General features: G+C 47.4%; 1 protein-coding gene across 1 annotated transcript in view; it reads left to right on the plus strand.

The window, feature by feature from the left end:
* The window catches only part of fat2 (FAT atypical cadherin 2), a 159,079-nt gene that overhangs the window by 62,030 nt on the left and 73,004 nt on the right, over positions 1-24,045 (plus strand). Inside the window, exons 7-11 of the mRNA XM_072440032.1 lie at positions 13,241-13,303; positions 15,610-15,822; positions 16,396-16,606; positions 18,853-22,520; positions 23,619-24,003. Coding sequence (XP_072296133.1) covers positions 13,241-13,303; positions 15,610-15,822; positions 16,396-16,606; positions 18,853-22,520; positions 23,619-24,003 — 4,540 coding nt within the window. The remainder of the gene's footprint in view (positions 1-13,240; positions 13,304-15,609; positions 15,823-16,395; positions 16,607-18,852; positions 22,521-23,618; positions 24,004-24,045) is intronic.

Raw genomic sequence — 24,045 nt, forward strand, 5'->3', positions numbered from 1 at the left:
TACGCGCTCTATACACGCTCTATACACGCTCTATACATGCGCTCTATTCACGCTCTATACATGCTCCATACGCGCTCTATACACGCTTTTCACGCGCTCTATACGCGCTCCATACGCGCTCTATACACGCTCCATACGCGCTCTATACACGCTCTATACACGCTCTTCACTCGCTCTGTACGCGCTCTATACGCGCTCCATACGCGCTCTATACGCGCTCTATACACGCTCTATACACGCTCTATACGCGCTCTATACACGCTCTATACACGCTCATTACACGCTCTTTAGGTGCTCTTTAGGTGCTCTTTACATGCTCTATACACGCTCTATACGCGCTCTATACACGCTCTATACACGCTCTATACACGCTCTATACACGCTCTATACACGCGCTGTATACACGCTCTATACACGCTCTATACACGCTCTATACACGCGCTGTATACACGCTCAATACACGCTCTATACACGCTCTATACACGCTCTATACACGCTCTATACACGCGCTGTATACACGCGCTATACACGCTCTATACACGCTCTATACACGTTCTATACACGCGCTGTATACACGCTCTATACACGCTCTATACGCGCTCTATACACGCTCTTTACACGCTCTTTAGGTGCTCTTTAGGTGCTCTTTACATGCTCTATACACGCTCTATACACGCTCTATACACGCTCTATATGCGCTCTTTACACGCTCTTTAGGTGCTCTTTACGTGCTCTATACACGCTCTATACGCGCTCTATACACGCTCTATACACGCTCTATACACGCTCATTACAAGCTCTTTAGGTGCTCTTTAGGTGCTCTTTACATGCTCTATACACGCTCTATACGCGCTCTATACACGCTCTATACACGCTCTATACACGCTCTATATGCGCTCTTTACACGCTCTTTAGGTGCTCTTTACGTGCTCTATACACGCTCTATACACGCTCTATACACGCGCTGTATACACGCTCTATACACGCTCTATACGCGCTCTATACACGCTCTATACACGCTCTATACACGCTCTTTACACGCTCTTTAGGTGCTCTTTAGGTGCTCTTTACATGCTCTATACACGCTCTATACACGCTCTATACGCGCTCTATACGCGCTCTATACACGCTCTATACATGCGCTCTATACACGCTCTTTACGTGCTCTATACACGCTCTATACACGCTCTATACACGCTCTATACATGCGCTCTATTCACGCTCTATACACGCGCTGTATACACGCTCTTTACACGCTCTTTAGGTGCTCTTTAGGTGCTCTTTACATGCTCTATACACGCTCTATACGCGCTCTATACACGCTCTATACACGCTCATTACACGCTCTTTAGGTGCTCTTTAGGTGCTCTTTACATGCTCTATACACGCTCTATACGCGCTCTATACACGCTCTATACACGCTCTATACACGCTCTATACACGCTCTATACACGCGCTGTATACACGCTCTATACACGCTCTATACACGCTCTATACACGCGCTGTATACACGCTCAATACACGCTCTATACACGCTCTATACACGCTCTATACACGCGCTATACACGCGCTGTATACACGCGCTATACACGCTCTATACACGCTCTATACACGCTCTATACACGCGCTGTATACACGCTCTATACACGCTCTATACGCGCTCTATACACGCTCTTTACACGCTTTTTAGGTGCTCTTTAGGTGCTCTTTACATGCTCTATACACGCTCTATACACGCTCTATACACGCTCTATATGCGCTCTTTACACGCTCTTTAGGTGCTCTTTACGTGCTCTATACACGCTCTATACACGCTCTATACGCGCTCTATACACGCTCTATACACGCTCTATACACGCTCATTACAAGCTCTTTAGGTGCTCTTTACATGCTCTATACACGCTCTATACGCGCTCTATACACGCTCTATACACGCTCTATACACGCTCTATATGCGCTCTTTACACGCTCTTTAGGTGCTCTTTACGTGCTCTATACACGCTCTATACACGCTCTATACACGCGCTGTATACACGCTCTATACGCGCTCTATACGCGCTCTATACACGCTCTATACACGGTCTATACACGCTCTTTACACGCTCTTTAGGTGCTCTTTAGGTGCTCTTTACATGCTCTATACACGCTCTATACACGCTCTATACGCGCTCTATACGCGCTCTATACGCGCTCTATACACGCTCTATACACGCTCTATACACGCTCTATACACGCTCTATACGCGCTCTATACGCGCTCTATACACGCTCTATACATGCGCTCTATACACGCTCTTTACGTGCTCTATACACGCTCTATACACGCTCTATACACGCTCTATACATGCGCTCTATTCACGCTCTATACACGCTCTATACACGCTCTTTACACGCTCTTTAGGTGCTCTTTAGGTGCTCTTTACATGCTCTATACACGCTCTATACACGCTCTATACACGCTCTATATGCGCTCTTTACACGCTCTTTACGTGCTCTTTACGTGCTCTATACGCGCTCTATACACGCTCTATACATGCGCTCTATACACGCTCTTTACGTGCTCTATACACGCTCTATACACGCTCTATACACGCTCTATACATGCGCTCTATTCACGCTCTATACACGCTCTATACACGCTCTTTACACGCTCTTTAGGTGCTCTTTAGGTGCTCTTTACATGCTCTATACACGCTCTATACACGCTCTATACACGCTCTATATGCGCTCTTTACACGCTCTTTACGTGCTCTTTACGTGCTCTATACGCGCTCTATACACGCTCTATACACGCTCTATACACGCTCTTTACACGCTCTTTAGGTGCTCTTTAGGTGCTCTTTACATGCTCTATACACGCTCTATACACGCTCTATATGCGCTCTTTACACGCTCTTTAGGTGCTCTTTACGTGCTCTATACACGCTCTATACACGCTCTATACGCGCTCTATACACGCTCTATACACGCTCATTACACGCTCTTTAGGTGCTCTTTAGGTGCTCTTTACATGCTCTATACACGCTCTATACGCGCTCTATACACGCTCTATACACGCTCTATACACGCTCTATACACGCTCTATACACGCGCTGTATACACGCTCTATACACGCTCTATACACGCTCTATACACGCGCTGTATACACGCTCAATACACGCTCTATACACGCTCTATACACGCTCTATACACGCTCTATACACGCGCTGTATACACGCGCTATACACGCTCTATACACGCTCTATACACGCGCTGTATACACGCTCTATACACGCTCTATACGCGCTCTATACACGCTCTTTACACGCTCTTTAGGTGCTCTTTAGGTGCTCTTTACATGCTCTATACACGCTCTATACACGCTCTATACACGCTCTATATGCGCTCTTTACACGCTCTTTAGGTGCTCTTTACGTGCTCTATACACGCTCTATACACGCTCTATACGCGCTCTATACACGCTCTATACACGCTCTATACACGCTCATTACAAGCTCTTTAGGTGCTCTTTAGGTGCTCTTTACATGCTCTATACACGCTCTATACGCGCTCTATACACGCTCTATACACGCTCTATACACGCTCTATATGCGCTCTTTACACGCTCTTTAGGTGCTCTTTACGTGCTCTATACACGCTCTATACACGCTCTATACACGCGCTGTATACACGCTCTATACACGCTCTATACGCGCTCTATACACGCTCTGTACACGCTCTATACACGCTCTTTACACGCTCTTTAGGTGCTCTTTAGGTGCTCTTTACATGCTCTATACACGCTCTATACACGCTCTATACACGCTCTATACACGCTCTATACGCGCTCTATACACGCTCTATACACGCTCATTACACGCTCTTTAGGTGCTCTTTAGGTGCTCTTTACATGCTCTATACACGCTCTATACGCGCTCTATACACGCTCTATACACGCTCTATACACGCGCTGTATACACGCTCTATACACGCTCTATACACGCTCTATACACGCGCTGTATACACGCTCAATACACGCTCTATACACGCTCTATACGCGCTCTATACACGCGCTGTATACACGCGCTATACACGCTCTATACACGCTCTATACACGCGCTGTATACACGCTCAATACACGCTCTATACACGCTCTATACACGCTCTATACACGCGCTGTATACACGCGCTATACACGCTCTATACACGCTCATTACACGCTCTTTAGGTGCTCTTTAGGTGCTATTTACATGCTCTCTACACGCTCTATACGCGCTCTATACACGCTCTATACACGCTCTTTACACGCTCTTTAGGTGCTCTTTACGTGCTCTATACACGCTCTATACACGCTCTATACGCGCTCTATACACGCTCTATACACGCTCTATACACGCTCTATACACGCTCTTTACACGCTCTTTAGGTGCTCTTTAGGTGCTCTTTACATGCTCTATACACGCTCTATACGCGGTCTATACACGCTCTATACGCGCTCTTTACGTGCTCTATACGCGCTCTATACGCGCTCTATACACACTCTATACATGAGCTCTAAACACGCTCTTTACGTGCTCTATACGCGCTCTATACACGCTCTATACGCGCTCTATACACGCTCTATACACGCTCTATACACGCTCTTTACGTGCTCTTTACGTGCTCTATACGCGCTCTATACACGCTCTATACACGCTCTTTACGTGCTCTATACACGCTCTATACACGCTCTTTACGTGCTCTATACACGCTCTATACACGCTCTATACGCGCTCTATATGCGCTCTATACACACTCTATACATGCGCTCAATACACGCTCTTTATGTGCTCTATACGCGCTCTATACACGCTCTATACACGCTCTATACATGCGCTCTAAACACGCTCTTTACGTGCTCTATACGCGCTCTATACACGCTCTATACGCGCTCTATACACGCTCTATACACGCTCTATACACGCTCTTTACGTGCTCTTTACGTGCTCTATACGCGCTCTATACACGCTCTATACACGCTCTTTACGTGCTCTATACACGCTCTATACACGCTCTTTACGTGCTCTATACACGCTCTATACGCGCTCTATACGCGCTCTATACGCGCTCTATACACGCTCTTTACGTGCTCTTTACGTGCTCTATACACGCTCTATACACGCGTTGTATACACGCTCTATACACGCTCTATACGCGCTCTATACACGCTCTATACACGCTCTTTACACGCTCTTTAGGTGCTCTTTAGGTGCTCTTTACATGCTCTATACACGCTCTATACGCGCTCTATACACGCTCTATACGCGCTCCATATGCGCTCTTTACGTGCTCTTTACGTGCTCTATACGCGCTCTATACGCGCTCTATACACGCTCTATACATGCGCTCTATACACGCTCTTTACGTGCTCTATACGCGCTCTATACGCGCTCTATACACGCTCTATACATGCGCTCTATACACGCTCTTTACGTGCTCTATACGCGCTCTATACACGCTCTATACACGCTCTATACATGCGCTCTATTCACGCTCTATACATGCTCCATACGCGCTCTATACACGCTTTTCACGCGCTCTATACGCGCTCCATACGCGCTCTATACACGCTCCATACGCGCTCTATACACGCTCTATACACGCTCTTCACTCGCTCTATACGCGCTCTATACGCGCTCCATACGCGCTCTATACGCGCTCTATACACGCTCTATACACGCTCTATACACGCGCTTTATACACGCTCTATACACGCTCTATACACGCTCTATACACGCTCTATACACGCGCTATACACGCTCTATACACGCTCTATACACGCGCTATACACGCGCTGTATACACGCTCTATACACGCTCTATACACGCTCTATACACGCGCTGTATACACGCTCTATACACTCTCTATACACGCTCTATACGCGCTCTATACACGCTCTATACACGCTGTATACACGCTCTTTACATGCTCTTTAGGAGCTCTTTAGGTGCTCTTTACATGCTCTATACACGCTCTATACACGCTCTATACACGCTCTATACACGCTCTATACACGCTCTATACACGCGCTGTATACACGCTCTATACACGCTCTATACGCGCTCTATACACGCTCTATACACGCTCATTACACGCTCTTTAGGTGCTCTTTAGGTGCTCTTTACATGCTCTATACACGCTCTATACGCGCTCTATACACGCTCTATACACGCTCTATACACGCTCTATACACGCTCTATACACGCGCTGTATACACGCTCTATACACGCTCTATACACGCTCTATACACGCGCTGTATACACGCTCAATACACGCTCTATACACGCTCTATACACGCTCTATACACGCTCTATACACGCGCTGTATACACGCTCTATACACGCTCTATACGCGCTCTATACACGCTCTTTACACGCTCTTTAGGTGCTCTTTAGGTGCTCTTTACATGCTCTATACACGCTCTATACACGCTCTATACACGCTCTATATGCGCTCTTTACACGCTCTTTAGGTGCTCTTTACGTGCTCTATACACGCTCTATACGCGCTCTATACACGCTCTATACACGCTCTATACACGCTCATTACAAGCTCTTTAGGTGCTCTTTAGGTGCTCTTTACATGCTCTATACACGCTCTATACGCGCTCTATACACGCTCTATACACGCTCTATACACGCTCTATATGCGCTCTTTACACGCTCTTTAGGTGCTCTTTACGTGCTCTATACACGCTCTATACACGCTCTATACACGCTCTATACACGCGCTGTATACACGCTCTATACACTCTCTATACACGCTCTATACGCGCTCTATACACGCTCTATACACGCTCTATACACGCTCTATACACGCTCTATACACGCGCTGTATACACGCTCTATACACGCTCTATACACGCTCTATACATGCGCTCTATTCACGCTCTATACATGCTCCATACGCGCTCTATACACGCTTTTCACGCGCTCTATACGCGCTCCATACGCGCTCTATACATGCTCCATACGCGCTCTATACACGCTTTTCACGCGCTCTATACGCGCTCTATACGCGCTCCATACGCGCTCTATACGCGCTCTATACACGCTCTATACACGCTCTATACACGCGCTTTATACACGCTCTATACACGCTCTATACACGCTCTATACACGCTCTATACACGCGCTATACACGCTCTATACACGCTCTATACACGCTCTATACACGCGCTGTATACACGCTCTATACACGCTCTATACACGCTCTATACACGCGCTGTATACACGCTCTATACACTCTCTATACACGCTCTATACGCGCTCTATACACGCTCTATACACGCTGTATACACGCTCTTTACATGCTCTTTAGGAGCTCTTTAGGTGCTCTTTACATGCTCTATACACGCTCTATACACGCTCTATACACGCTCTATACACGCTCTATACACGCTCTATACACGCGCTGTATACACGCTCTATACACGCTCTATACGCGCTCTATACACGCTCTATACACGCTCATTACACGCTCTTTAGGTGCTCTTTAGGTGCTCTTTACATGCTCTATACACGCTCTATACGCGCTCTATACACGCTCTATACACGCTCTATACACGCTCTATACACGCTCTATACACGCGCTGTATACACGCTCTATACACGCTCTATACACGCTCTATACACGCGCTGTATACACGCTCAATACACGCTCTATACACGCTCTATACACGCTCTATACACGCTCTATACACGCGCTGTATACACGCTCTATACACGCTCTATACGCGCTCTATACACGCTCTTTACACGCTCTTTAGGTGCTCTTTAGGTGCTCTTTACATGCTCTATACACGCTCTATACACGCTCTATACACGCTCTATATGCGCTCTTTACACGCTCTTTAGGTGCTCTTTACGTGCTCTATACACGCTCTATACGCGCTCTATACACGCTCTATACACGCTCTATACACGCTCATTACAAGCTCTTTAGGTGCTCTTTAGGTGCTCTTTACATGCTCTATACACGCTCTATACGCGCTCTATACACGCTCTATACACGCTCTATACACGCTCTATATGCGCTCTTTACACGCTCTTTAGGTGCTCTTTACGTGCTCTATACACGCTCTATACACGCTCTATACACGCGCTGTATACACGCTCTATACACGCTCTATACGCGCTCTATACACGCTCTATACACGCTCTATACACGCTCTTTACACGCTCTTTAGGTGCTCTTTAGGTGCTCTTTACATGCTCTATACACGCTCTATACACGCTCTATACACGCTCTATACGCGCTCTATACGCGCTCTATACACGCTCTATACATGCGCTCTATACACGCTCTTTACGTGCTCTATACACGCTCTATACACGCTCTATACACGCTCTATACATGCGCTCTATTCACGCTCTATACACGCTCTATACACGCTCTTTACACGCTCTTTAGGTGCTCTTTAGGTGCTCTTTACATGCTCTATACACGCTCTATACACGCTCTATACACGCTCTATATGCGCTCTTTACACGCTCTTTACGTGCTCTTTACGTGCTCTATACGCGCTCTATACACGCTCTATACACGCTCTATACACGCTCTTTACACGCTCTTTAGGTGCTCTTTAGGTGCTCTTTACATGCTCTATACACGCTCTATACACGCTCTATATGCGCTCTTTACACGCTCTTTAGGTGCTCTTTACGTGCTCTATACACGCTCTATACACGCTCTATACGCGCTCTATACACGCTCTATACACGCTCATTACAAGCTCTTTAGGTGCTCTTTAGGTGCTCTTTACATGCTCTATACACGCTCTATACACGCTCTATACACGCTCTATACACGCTCTATACACGCTCTATACACGCTCTATATGCGCTCTTTACACGCTCTTTAGGTGCTCTATACACGCTCTATACACGCTCTATACACGCGCTGTATACAAGCTCTATACACGCTCTATACGCGCTCTATACACGCTCTATACGCGCTCTATACACGCTCTATACACGCTCTTTACACGCTCTTTAGGTGCTCTTTAGGTGCTCTTTACATGCTCTATACACGCTCTATACACGCTCTATACACGCTCTAAACGCGCTCTATATGCGCTCTTTACGTGCTCTTTACGTGCTCTATACACGCTCTATACGCGCTCTATACATGCTCTATACACGCTCTATACGCGCTCTATATGCGCTCTTTACGTGCTCTTTACGTGCTCTATACGCGCTCTATACACGCTCTATACATGCGCTCTATACACGCTCTTTACGTGCTCTATACACGCTCTATACATGCGCTCTATACACGCTCTTTACGTGCTCTTTACGTGCTCTATACGCGCTCTATACGCGCTCTATACGCGCTCTATACACGCTTTTCACACGCTCTTCACTCGCTCTATACGTGCTCCATACGCGCTCCATACGTGCTCCATACGCGCTCCATACGCGCTCTATACACGCTCTATACACGCTCTTCACTCGCTCTATACGCGCTCTATACGCGCTCTATACGCGCTCCATACGCGCTCTATACGCGCTCTATACGCGCTCCATACGCGCTCCATACGCGCTCTATACACGCTTTTCACACGCTCTTCACTCGCTCTATACGCGCTCTATACGTGCTCTATACGCGCTCCATACGTGCTCCATACGCGCTCCATACGCGCTCTATACACGCTCTATACACGCTCTATACGCGCTCCATACACGCTCTATACACGCTCTATACGCGCTCCATACGTGCTCCATACGCGCTCCATACGTGCTCCATACGCGCTCCATACGCGCTCTATACACGCTCTATACACGCTCTATACACGCTCTATACACGCTCTATACGCGCTCTATACGCGCTCCATACGCGCTCGATACGCGCTCTTTACATGCTCTTTAGGAGCTCTTTAGGTGCTCTTTACATGCTCTATACACGCTCTATACACGCTCTATACACGCTCTATACACGCTCTATACACGCTCTATACACGCGCTGTATACACGCTCTATACACGCTCTATACGCGCTCTATACACGCTCTATACACGCTCTATACACGCTCTATACACGCTCTATACACGCTCTATACACGCGCTGTATACACGCTCTATACACGCTCTATACACGCTCTATACACGCGCTGTATACACGCTCAATACACGCTCTATACACGCTCTATACACGCTCTATACACGCTCTATACACGCGCTGTATACACGCTCTATACACGCTCTATACGCGCTCTATACACGCTCTTTACACGCTCTTTAGGTGCTCTTTAGGTGCTCTTTACATGCTCTATACACGCTCTATACACGCTCTATACACGCTCTATATGCGCTCTTTACACGCTCTTTAGGTGCTCTTTACGTGCTCTATACACGCTCTATACACGCTCATTACAAGCTCTTTAGGTGCTCTTTAGGTGCTCTTTACATGCTCTATACACGCTCTATACGCGCTCTATACACGCTCTATACACGCTCTATACACGCTCTATATGCGCTCTTTACACGCTCTTTAGGTGCTCTTTAGGTGCTCTTTACATGCTCTATACACGCTCTATACGCGCTCTATACACGCTCATTACAAGCTCTTTAGGTGCTCTTTAGGTGCTCTTTACATGCTCTATACACGCTCTATACGCGCTCTATACACGCTCTATACACGCTCTATACACGCTCTATATGCGCTCTTTACACGCTCTTTAGGTGCTCTTTAGGTGCTCTTTACATGCTCTATACACGCTCTATACGCGCTCTATACACGCTCTATACACGCTCTATACACGCTCATTACAAGCTCTTTAGGTGCTCTTTAGGTGCTCTTTACATGCTCTATACACGCTCTATACGCGCTCTATACACGCTCTATACACGCTCTATACACGCTCTATATGCGCTCTTTACACGCTCTTTAGGTGCTCTTTACGTGCTCTATACACGCTCTATACACGCTCTATACACGCGCTGTATACACGCTCTATACACGCTCTATACGCGCTCTATACACGCTCTATACACGCTCTATACACGCTCTTTACACGCTCTTTAGGTGCTCTTTAGGTGCTCTTTACATGCTCTATACACGCTCTATACACGCTCTATACACGCTCTATACGCGCTCTATACGCGCTCTATACACGCTCTATACATGCGCTCTATACACGCTCTTTACGTGCTCTATACACGCTCTATACACGCTCTATACACGCTCTATACATGCGCTCTATTCACGCTCTATACACGCTCTATACACGCTCTTTACACGCTCTTTAGGTGCTCTTTAGGTGCTCTTTACATGCTCTATACACGCTCTGTACACGCTCTATACACGCTCTATATGCGCTCTTTACACGCTCTTTACGTGCTCTTTACGTGCTCTATACGCGCTCTATACACGCTCTATACACGCTCTATACACGCTCTTTACACGCTCTTTAGGTGCTCTTTAGGTGCTCTTTACATGCTCTATACACGCTCTATACACGCTCTATATGCGCTCTTTACACGCTCTTTAGGTGCTCTTTACGTGCTCTATACACGCTCTATACACGCTCTATACGCGCTCTATACACGCTCTATACACGCTCATTACAAGCTCTTTAGGTGCTCTTTAGGTGCTCTTTACATGCTCTATACACGCTCTATACACGCTCTATACACGCTCTATACACGCTCTATATGCGCTCTTTACACGCTCTTTAGGTGCTCTTTACGTGCTCTATACACGCTCTATACACGCTCTATACACGCGCTGTATACACGCTCTATACACGCTCTATACGCGCTCTATACACGCTCTATACGCGCTCTATACACGCTCTATACACGCTCTTTACACGCTCTTTAGGTGCTCTTTAGGTGCTCTTTACATGCTCTATACACGCTCTATACGCGCTCTATACACGCTCTATACACGCTCTAAACGCGCTCTATATGCGCTCTTTACGTGCTCTTTACGTGCTCTATACACGCTCTATACGCGCTCTATACATGCTCTATACACGCTCTATACGCGCTCTATATGCGCTCTTTACGTGCTCTTTACGTGCTCTATACGCGCTCTATACACGCTCTATACATGCGCTCTATACACGCTCTTTACGTGCTCTATACACGCTCTATACATGCGCTCTATACACGCTCTTTACGTGCTCTTTACGTGCTCTATACGCGCTCTATACGCGCTCTATACGCGCTCTATACACGCTTTTCACACGCTCTTCACTCGCTCTACGTGCTCCATACGCGCTCCATACGTGCTCCATACGCGCTCCATACGTGCTCTATACACGCTCTATACACGCTCTTCACTCGCTCTATACGCGCTCTATACGCGCTCTATACGCGCTCCATACGCGCTCCATACGCGCTCTATACACGCTTTTCACACGCTCTTCACTCGCTCTATACGCGCTCTATACGTGCTCTATACGCGCTCCATACGTGCTCCATACGCGCTCCATACGTGCTCCATACGCGCTCCATACGTGCTCCATACGCGCTCCATACGCGCTCTATACACGCTCTATACGCGCTCCATACACGCTCTATACACGCTCTATACGCGCTCCATACGTGCTCCATACGCGCTCCATACGTGCTCCATACGCGCTCCATACGCGCTCTATACACGCTCTATACACGCTCTATACACGCTCTATACGCGCTCTATACGCGCTCTATACGCGCTCTATACGCGCTCCATACACGCTCTATACACGCTCTATACACGCTCTATACACGCTCCATACACGCTCTATACACGCTCTATACACGCTCTATACACGCTCTATACACGCTCTATACGCGCTCTATACGCGCTCCATACGCGCTCGATACGCGCTCCATAAGCGCTCTTCAGGCGCTCTTCAGGCGCTCTTTAGGCGCTCTTCAGGCGCTCTTCAGGCGCTCTTTACGCTTCATGTCTCTGTAAAGTCTCGTAAACGCGAGTGATCTCTGGGAAATGGAACGAGGGTGAAAGACGTGATGAACAAACGGGACGTGGAGTTTGAGGTCACTCTTTCTCCTCCTTGATTAATGACCCTCTCTCCCCTCTCCTCCTCTTTTCTTCCCTCCTCTCTCCTCCTCTTTCTTCCCTCTCTCCTCCTCTCTTCTCCTCCTCTCTTCTCCTCTTTCCTCCCTCTCTCCTCCTCTTTCCCTCCTCTCTCCTCCTCTCTCCTCCTCTCCACCTCTCTCCTCCTCCTCTCTCCTCCTCTCCTCCTCTCTCCTCCTCTCTCTCTTCTCGCAGGCTTACGTCCGAGTGGTGGACATAAACGAGCACAGGCCGGTCTTCCCCAAGTCTCTCTACGAGGTGAGACAAAAACACACAAACAGAAATAGTCCTGTCGGTTATTTTCTCACAGACACGAGGAAAAAACACACAATAAATAAATTACCCAGCAACCACTAGGCCAAAACTCATCTAATGTCACATTAGATGAGTATGAGTGTCCCTGGTGTGATGTCACTTCCTGTATGAGTGTCCCTGGTGTGATGTCACTTCCTGTATGAGTGTCCCTGGTGTGATGTCACTTCCTGTATGAGTGTCCCTGGTGTGATGTCACTTCCTGTATGAGTGTCCCTGGTGTGATGTCACTTCCTGTATGAGTGTCCCTGGTATGATGTCACTTCCTGTATGAGTGTCCCTGGTGTGATGTCACTTCCTGTATGAGTGTCCCTGGTGTGATGTCACTTCCTGTATGAGTGTCCCTGGTGTGATGTCACTTCCTGTATGAGTGTCCCTGGTGTGATGTCACTTCCTGTATGAGTGTCCCTGGTGTGATGTCACTTCCTGTATGAGTGTCCCTGGTGTGATGTCACTTCCTGTATGAGTGTCCCTGGTATGATGTCACTTCCTGTATGAGTGTCCCTGGTGTGATGTCACTTCCTGTATGAGTGTCCCTGGTGTGATGTCACTTCCTGTCATTTTCTACAGATTTTTCAGCATTCTCTCCACAAATACCTGCTCCATTGGGGTAAAACTATGATTTATATGTACAACAAGTATAAATACACAAAAATAAAGTCAAAATTATAAAACTCAAAAACCCGTCATACATCACTTTAATCTGGTCCAAACTGAGATCTCAGAATGTGTTTTATTTGCGCTCTCGGAGGTCAAAGGTCAGGCGTCAGGCAGAAAGTGGGTCAGAATCGTTTGTTTGGAAGATTGTGGCGCCTGTTGTCAAAATAATCACGGCTGTAATGGCGTTGCCCCCGACGACGCCGACAAAGGAAAACGCTCTGGACGGAACGAAAAACACGGAATAATTGTGTCACGGGAACGCTGCAATTTCCTGACCGTTTCCTGACCGTTTGTCCTATTGCTGCGAGTCGTTTGATTACGTGAGGTTATCATGTTTAACTGGGATGAAGCGGTCAGTTCAGGTCTGGAGCGGTCAGTTCAGGTCTGGAGCGGTCAGTACAAATCTGGAGCGGTCTGGAGCGGTCAGTTCAGGTCTGGAGTGGTCAGTTCAGGTCTGGAGCAGTCAGTTCGAGTCTGGAGTGGTCAGTACAGATCTGGAGCAGTCAGTTCGAGTCTGGAGCGGTCAGTACAGATCTGGAGCGGTCAGTTCAGGTCTGGAGCGGTCAGTACAGATCTGGAGCGGTCAGTTCAGGTCTGGAGCGGTCAGTACAAATCTGGAGCGGTCTGGAGCGGTCAGTTCAGGTCTGGAGTGGTCAGTTCAGGTCTGGAGCAGTCAGTTCGAGTCTGGAGTGGTCAGTACAGATCTGGAGCAGTCAGTTCGAGTCTGGAGCGGTCAGTACAGATCTGGAGCGGTCAGTTCAGGTCTGGAGCGGTCAGTACAGATCTGGAGCGGTCAGTTCAGGTCTGGAGTGGTCAGTTCAGGTCTGGAGCCGTCAGTTCGAGTCTGGAGTGGTCAGTACAGATCTGGAGCAGTCAGTTGGAGTCTGGAGCGGTCAGTACAGGTCTGGAGCGGTCAGTAAAGGTCTTGAGCAGTCAGTTCGAGTCTGGAGTGGTCAGTACAGATCTGGAGCGGTCAGTTCAGGTCTGGAGCGGTCAGTACAGATCTGGAGCAGTCAGTTGGAGTCTGGAGCGGTCAGTACAGATCTGGAGCAGTCAGTTGGAGTCTGGAGCGGTCAGTACAGGTCTGGAGCGGTCAGTTCAAGTCTGGAGCGGTCAGTTCAGGTCTGGAGCGGTCAGTTCGAGTCTGGAGCAGTCAGTTGGAGTCTGGAGCGGTCAGTACAGATCTGGAGCAGTCAGTTGGAGTCTGGAGCGGTCAGTACAGGTCTGGAGCGGTCAGTTCAAGTCTGGAGCGGTCAGTTCAGGTCTGGAGCGGTCAGTTCAAGTCTGGAGCGGTCAGTTCAGGTCTGGAGCGGTCAGTTCGAGTCTGGAGCAGTCAGTTCGAGTCTGGAGCGGTCAGTCACTGGTCACTCATAGAAATATGTAAAGAATTAATACAAATGGCAGCAAAAAATTAACAAAACCAAAGACTCGTTTAAACAAGTGATACTGCCGAAATCATTTTAGAATCACCTTCATCACTATTATTATTATTATTATTATTATTATTATTATTATTATTATTATTATTATTTCATGATGATTATTGGTCAGATTTAAGCCTGAATCGAGCTTCTGTTCTTTGTGGTTTCCAGGTGCGCGTTCCAGAGGACACGTCTCCATGGAAACACCTGCTCCAGATCCGAGCCGAGGACGCGGACAGGAACAGCAACCTCCTGTACTCCATCCACAGCAGCCTGCCCCGGGGCAGCTCTGGCCTCTTCCACCTGGATCCAAAGTCTGGGATGCTGGTCCTGACCGAGAAGCTGGACTATGAGGAGACGTCCACTCACACGCTCATCGTCATGGTGAAGACCGGCTTCACGCACGTCTGCACGTTCTCCCTGTGTCTGCAACGTCTGCATGTTCTCCCCGTGTCTGCAACGTCTGCATGTTCTCCCCGTGTCTGCAACGTCTGCATGTTCTCCCTGTGTCTGCAACGTCTGCATGTTCTCCCTGTGTCTACAACGTCTGCATGTTCTCCCCGTGTCTGCAACGTCTGCATGTTCTCCCCGTGTCTGCAACGTCTGCATGTTCTCCCCGTGTCTACAACGTCTGCATGTTCTCCCTGTGTCTGCAACGTCTGCATGTTCTCCCTGTGTCTACAACGTCTGCATGTTCTCCCTGTGTCTGCAACGTCTGCATGTTCTCCCTGTGTCTACAACGTCTGCATGTTCTCCCTGTGTCTGCAACGTCTGCATGTTCTCCCATACACTGACCGCACACTGACAATACACTGACCGCACACTGACAATACACTGACAATACACTGACCGCTCACTGACAATACACTGACAATACACTGACCGCTCACTGACAATACACTGACCGTACACTGACCATACACTAACCGCTCACTGACCGTACGCCGTGTCCTTCAGGTGCGTGACCAGGAGATCCCGATCAAGAGGAACCTGGTGAAGGTTCTGGTTCTGGTGGAGGACTGTAATGACCACGCCCCCGTCTTCCTGAGTCCACGGTACGAGGCGGCGCTGTCCAACACGGTGCCGCTCGGCTCTGAGGTGCTTCGGGTCGCCGCCCTGGACCGAGACACGGGGAGCCACGCCCACATCAGCTACTCCCTGCACTCCGGTGGGTCCTCACGCCGCCAGAACGGGATGGGATGTACAATTTTATGCAATTTTCTACTATTTCATTTTAAAAATTACCATTTTCTAAAAACATTTTTACACATTTCTACTATTTTTTTTACACATTTTCAAATTTTTTATTAACCATTTTATACCATTTAATGCCATTTTCTACAATTTTTAAAAAACATTTCCTACTATTTTATTGCCATTTTCTAACTTTTCTAATATTTTCAAAAACATTTTTACAATTGTGTACCATTTTGTACCATTTTGTAGCAGGCTTTATGGCCTTGTGTTGGACATACATGTTCTTTCTCGACCACAGCACATACAACACAAACACATTCATCTGCTGCGTGAAAGCGTATTTCCCAGAGCGTGAATAATGCATGCGTCTGAACACGTTGTTTTCGGTGCGTTTTAATCCTAAAGGTTGCGCTGCGGAGCGGGTTAAGATGGATGCTCGCCGGCAGGAAATGCACTGAGCAAGCGTAATGTCGCGGGTCAGAACGCCGCAGTTCATTCCTCTGCTGCTTCGACTGCAAACGGGTGCAGTGTAATGCCAGTGTAATACTAGTGTAATACTAGTGTAATACCAATGTAATGCCAGTGTAACACCAGTGTAATACCAGTGTAACACTAGTGTAATACTAGTGTAATACTAGTGAAATACTAGTGTAATACTAGTGAAATACTAGTGTAATACTAGTGAAATACTAGTGTAATACTAGTGTAATATCAGTGTAATGCCAGTGTAATACTAGTGTAATACTAGTGTAGTACTAGTGTAATATCAGTGTAATGCCAGTGTAATATTAGTGTAATACTAGTGTAACACCAGTAACACCAGTGTAACACCAGTGTAATGCCAGTGTAATACCAGTGTAACACCAGTGTAATGCCAGTCTAATACTAGTGTAATACTAGTGTAATACCAATGTAACACCAGTGTAACACCAGTGTAACACCAGTAACACCAGTGTAACGCCAGTGTAATACTAGTGTAATACTAGTGTAATACCAGTGTAATATCAGTGTAATGCCAGTGTAACGCCAGTGTAACACCAGTGTAATACCAGTGTAACACCAGTAACACCAGTGTAACACCAGTGTAATGCCATTGTAATGCCAGTGTAATACCAGTGTAATACCAGTGTAATGCCAGTGTATTACCAGTGTAATGCCAGTGTAACACCAGTGTAATGCCAGTGTAATGCCAGTGTATTACCAGTGTAATGCCAGTGCAATGCCAGTGTAACACCAGTAACACCAGTGTAACACCAGTGTAATGCCATTGTAATGCCAGTGTAATACCAGTGTAATACCAGTGTAATGCCAGTGTATTACCAGTGTAATGCCAGTGTAACACCAGTGTAATGCCAGTGTAATGCCAGTGTATTACCAGTGTAATGCCAGTGCAATGCCAGTGTAACACCAGTGTAATACTAGTGTAATACTAGTGTAATACCAGTGTAATATCAGTGTAATGCCAGTGTAACGCCAGTGTAACACCAGTGTAATACCAGTGTAACACCAGTAACACCAGTGTAACACCAGTGTAATGCCATTGTAATGCCAGTGTAATACCAGTGTAATGCCAGTGTATTACCAGTGTAATGCCAGTGTAACACCAGTGTAATGCCAGTGTAATGCCAGTGTATTACCAGTGTAATGCCAGTGCAATGCCAGTGTAACACCAGTGTAATACCAGTGTAATACCAGTGTAACACCAGTGTAACACCAGTGTAACACCAGTGTAATACCAGTGTAATACCAGTGTAACACCAGTGTAACACCAGTGTAATGCCATTGTAATGCCAGTGTAATGCCAGTGTAATACCAGTGTAATACCAGTGTAATGCCAGTGTATTACCAGTGTATTACCAGTGTAATGCCAGTGTAACACCAGTGTAATGCCAGTGTAATGCCAGTGTATTACAAGTGCAATGCCAGTGTAATACAAGTGTAATACAAGTGTAATGCCAGTGTAATGACGCTATTGAGAACATTTTATATTATTATATTTCATAATTTAAAAAAATGTCTTCTCTTATGAGTAAATTTGTGTTTTTTTGTTTCCTCTTTTAGCATAGTTTCCATTTATTCACCACATTTTTACTCCTGTGGTGGGTAAATTAAAGTCAGCGTTACTTTATTTGAACATTTTAAAACAGAAGAAACTGGACTACAAGGAAAAGTATTTTAATAATTGTATTTTGTATGTTTTTTGTCTATTTCTCGTAGGTAACACAAACGACGTCTTCTCCATCGACCCGTCTTCCGGCTCCATCACCGTCTCCAAACCATTGGACCTTCAGCCCCTCGACCGCTTCCATCTCGCCGTGAAAGCCGCCGACCAGGGCTTCCCCCAGCGCAGCGACCTCTGCTCCGTCCACGTCAGCGTCCGCACTTCTGAGAACACTCCTCCCGTCTTCCAGTCGGACGACTTTCTGGCGGAAATTGGCGAGTTCAGCGCCGTAGGAACGCCAGTCGTCGCCGTGTCCGCCTCCAGCCCCGCGGCGGTGCATTACGCCATCGAAAGCGGCGACGCAAACGGAACTTTTCACATCAATCCTTACACGGGGCTAATTTCGACCCAAAAACACGTCGATTTCGAAAGCCGTTCCGCTTACGAGCTCAGAGTGATCGCGTCGACCAGCGCCGGGGCCGTGTCCAGGACCGTCGCGCACGTCTACGTGGTGGACGAGAACGACAACGCGCCCGCCTTCGTTAAAAGGGAATACTTTGGGAAGATTAGCGAAGGGGCCGACGCGAACAGCCTCGTGATGGGCGACGACAACACCCCGCTCGTTATCCAAGCCACAGACTCCGACCGAGACGCTAATTCCCAGCTGTACTTTGAGCTCCTCGAGGAAGAGGCGTCGAGGGTGTTCAAGGTGGACGCGAGTACGGGGACTGTGTCTTTGATCTCGGCGGTCGATTTCGAAAACAAGGACAAATTTGAGTTCACGGTTCAAGTCAGAGACTCCGGGGAGCCATTACTGTACGCGCCCGAGCCTGCCAAAGTAACAGTCCGCGTCCTGGACCTGAACGATTGCCCGCCTCGGTTCACCTCTCCGCTTTATAAGGCATCAATCATAGCTCCGCCTGTCAGAGAGGCAGAGGTGGTTCGAGTTGCCGCGCGCGACGAGGACTCGACTGTGGTCTACAGCATCGCGGACGGCAACGTCAACAACGCCTTCTCGATTGATCGAAACACGGGGGACATTCTGGTCGACAACGTGACGGATTTCAAACAGTTTTATCAGCTCGTCGTGAGAGCGAGCGACGGGTTGTACAAAGACTCTGCGATCGTGAAGGTAACGCTGGCAAACTTGACCGAAACCGATTTGAGGTTCGAGCGGCAGGTTTACGCGGCGAACGTCAGCGAGAATAGCGAAACGCCGAAGGTTCTGGCAGCGCTGAAAGTTGCCGGAAGCGACCTGAGCGAGCCCGTCGTTTACACTGTTATAAATTCCATGGCGAGATTTGGTATTTCCGAAACCTCTGGCGTTTTTGAAAGCGTTGGCGTGCCTTTTGATCGAGAAACGCGAGCTGTTTACGACGTTGTTGTCAAAGTTGAAGATTTGCGTAGTCCCCCGAGAACCGCAACCACTTTAGTTAAAGTCCATATTGATGATGTGAACGACAACGCGCCGGATTTTTTAAATTTGCCATATTCTGCCACGATTTCGGACGATGTAGAACCAGGAGATGTTTTGTACCAAGCGACCGCCATTGACAAAGATTCCGGCAAAAATTCTTCAATCGTGTATTCGCTGGAAGATCATTTTGAACTTTTTCGAATTGACCCAAATGTCGGTGACATTTCCCTCCAAAGACCTCTCGATTTTGATGCTTTGAATAAATATGTTTTGACAATCGTGGCGTCGGATGAAGGCAAGCCTAGCTACAGCTCGACCTCACAGCTAACCGTCCAAATTCGCAATCGAACCAATCCCATTTTCCAGACTCTTCTGTATCCTCTCAAAGTTCCCGAAAACATCCAGCTGTTTACCACCATTTTACACATCCAAGCGCGCAACCCAGAAGGCTATCGTCTCATCTACAATCTCCAAGAGGAAAACGCATCCAAACACTTCCATATTGATTTTAAAACCGGCATCTTGACAGTAACGAACCCTTTGGACTACGAAAGCCAAACGATGCACGTTTTGACAGTTCGAACGACCGATTCTGTCACTGGTGCTTATTCTGAGGCCACAATTGAAGTTGAAGTTGAGGACGTCAACGATAATGCGCCTGTATTTTCAAAACTATCATATTCTGCAAATATCGCAGAGGGTTTGCCAATTGGTACATCTGTTTTACACATTTCTGCAACAGATAAGGACTCGGGACGGAATAAAGATCTGTCGTTTCAACTGGTCAAAACAGAAGGGAACGAAACTGACTTTTTTGTGATTGACAAGCAAAGTGGGTTGATTACTACCAAAGAAGTGCTGGACTATGAAGACACGACACATTTCCATTTGAAAGTACGAGTCAGCGACAATGGAACGTCTCCACAAAGCAGAGAAACTTTGGTTCTTGTTAATGTCACTGACGTCAATGACAACCCGCCTGATTTTGTCAGCTCTCAGTACGATACGACGCTTGACGAAATGGCAAAATGTGGTCATATAGTGGTTAAAATCCAAGCGTCGGATAAAGACGCAGATGATGTGAACCATCTAAAGTACAAAATCCTATCTGGGAATGAAAAGAGGTATTTTAACATCAACAAAACGTCTGGGATCATTTCATTTTCAAACGTTTGCAAGAAAAACCTGGATCCTTACTATAATCTAACGGTTGCGGTGTCAGACGGTGTATTTCAGAACACGGCACCTGTAAATATTGACATGATACATCGAAATCGGCACAGTCCTTATTTCAAGCAAAACATCTACGAAGCAGAGCTCGCCGAAAACGCCGAAGCGGGGACGAGAGTGATCAGGTTGGCCGCTATCGATCCAGATGAGGGTCAGTACGGCGCTGTCGACTATACCATCATCAATAAACTCGCCGATGAGAAGTTCGAAATCGACAAAGATGGGCAAATCGTCACGACGCAACCGCTGGATCGGGAAAACCCGTCGCAACGAGTGATCGCCATCAAAGTCATGGCCAAAGACGGCGGCGGCAGAGTCGCCTTTTGCACGGTGAGGATCATTTTAACGGACGAAAACGACAACGTCCCTCAATTCAAAGCTTCCGAATATCAAGTCGCGATCCAGTCCACGGTGAACAAAGGAGCACCGGTGATCCAGATCATCGCCTACGACGCCGACGACGGCAAGAACGCCGATGTGACGTACACGGTCGACGAGGCGACGGACGTGGCGGACGACGTCATCGAAATCAACCCGTTCACAGGTATGGTCAGCGTCAAGGAGAGTCTGGCGGGCATGGAAAACAAAATATTCAACTTCAAAGTCAAGGCGCGGGACGGTAGCTTGCCGTTTTACAACTCCACGGTGCCAGTTCAAGTCACCGTCGTGCCTCCGGAGGTGCCGCTGCCCACGTTCTCCGAGCCGCTGTACAAGTTTTCTGCGATGGAGAACACGCCCGTCGGCACGGAGATCGGAACAGTCAAAGTTAAGGCGGACATGCCCGTCATTTACAGTCTCGTCGATGGGAACACAGTGGAGAGCAACAAAGACAAAGTGTTCAGCTTGGACGAAGAAAGCGGGACGTTGGTCGTGCAGAAGACCATCGACCACGAGAAGACGAAATGGTACCAAATCGACGTCGTGGCTCAGGGAAATCACAACGGAACCGAGGTGGCGTCGATGGTCTCCGTGGTCATCCAAGTGCAGGACGTGAACGACAATCGGCCCGTGTTCGATGCCAGTCCGTACAGGGCGTACCTGGCGGAGAACATGCCGGCGGGGACAACGGTCATTCAGGTGAGAGGACTTCTGTTCTTCTGTTGTGGAAAGTGAAAAATGATTATGAAGCTTATCATTTCCCCTATGGAAATAATTCATTCTATCTAGAAGACAAAATATAGGGATCAAATGCTCAAATACTAAAACAAAGTCTGAATCAGGACATTTACAAGATATTACGCGTTTACGTAAAAGGTCTACTTTTCAATTCAAATCAAGTTTTTGTACAAACTTAAATATGCTTTCCTGATATTCCTTTAGTTTTAACAATTTTACAGTAGGGCTGTTATTAACTTAGTGAACTAAAGGCATGTGCACCGATTAGTCGACTAAACAGGACGTGCAAAAGGGCTCTTAAAACTGTCTTTATTATCCGACCATAAAGTTGACCCAAAAAGAACAAAACTGTACATATTAATTATTTGGTCCATTTACGTAAATTATTTTAAATTCCCAATAAAAGATATGACGTATTTTCCGGACTATAATTCGCACCAGAATATAAGTCGCATGGGAAATGTATCACTAAATCACTAAATCCATTGAATTCTTCTTCCTCTGTGTCACTTCTAAACAACTCCACAAACTCCAGAGGAAGAGGAAGTGCAGATTCTTCTTCTGCGTCGCTTAGAGCCTAGAGCGCCCTCTTGTGATCGTCAGTGTGAAAATAATGAATAATATCACATATAAGTCGCTCTGGAGTATAAGTCGCACCCCGGCCAAAACTATGAAAAAGGGTGCGACTTATAGTTCGGAAAATATGGTAATTAGTTGACCAATTTTGATCGACAAGACGCCATCGACCAAATAAAAACATCCCAATTTTATACTTTTTATGTTTAATTACCTCCCTCTTGCCGTTATAATACACCATCATAAGATTTACCCAAAAAACTTTGCCAATATTATTCATTTATTTGATTACCGTATTTTCCGGAGTGAAAATAACAAATTATATCACATATAAGTCGCTCCGGAGTATAAGTAATATAAGTATAAATATAAGTATAAGTCGCACCCCAGCCAAAACTATGAAAAAAGGTGCGACTTATAGTCTGGTAAATATGGTAATTTAGTATTTCCTTCACGTTTGCCTCGTTTACGTGTCTCGTTCAGGTCACGGCCAATGACCCCGACACGGACTCCAACGGCGCCGTGACCTACAGCCTCCAGCCTCTCCCCGGCGACACCGGCGACGCCTTCGCCATCGACCCGGACAGCGGCTGGATCACCACCACGCGCCCGACGGACTGCGAGGCCGCCAGGGTCTACCGCCTCCACGTCGTCGCCACGGACAACGGCGGCGACGCCAAGCTCTCCTCCAGCGTCCTGGTGGAGGTCACGGTGACGGACGAGAACGACAACCCACCCGAGTTCACCGAGGACGCCTACCGGGGCACGATCGCGGAGAACGGCGAGCCCGGAGAGGTGATCGTTACCATGACGACCACCGACAGGGACGTTTCCATGGAGAACCGCCTGGTCACCTGCTACATCACAGGTGAGGGAGGGTGGACTGGTTCACACGGCCTCTTACCGTGTA

This window comes from Eucyclogobius newberryi, unplaced genomic scaffold (assembly GCF_026437365.1).
Source record: "Eucyclogobius newberryi isolate DKJ021-1_F unplaced genomic scaffold, fEucNew1.0.hap1 SCAF_11, whole genome shotgun sequence".
Classification (NCBI taxonomy): domain Eukaryota; kingdom Metazoa; phylum Chordata; class Actinopteri; order Gobiiformes; family Gobiidae; genus Eucyclogobius; species Eucyclogobius newberryi.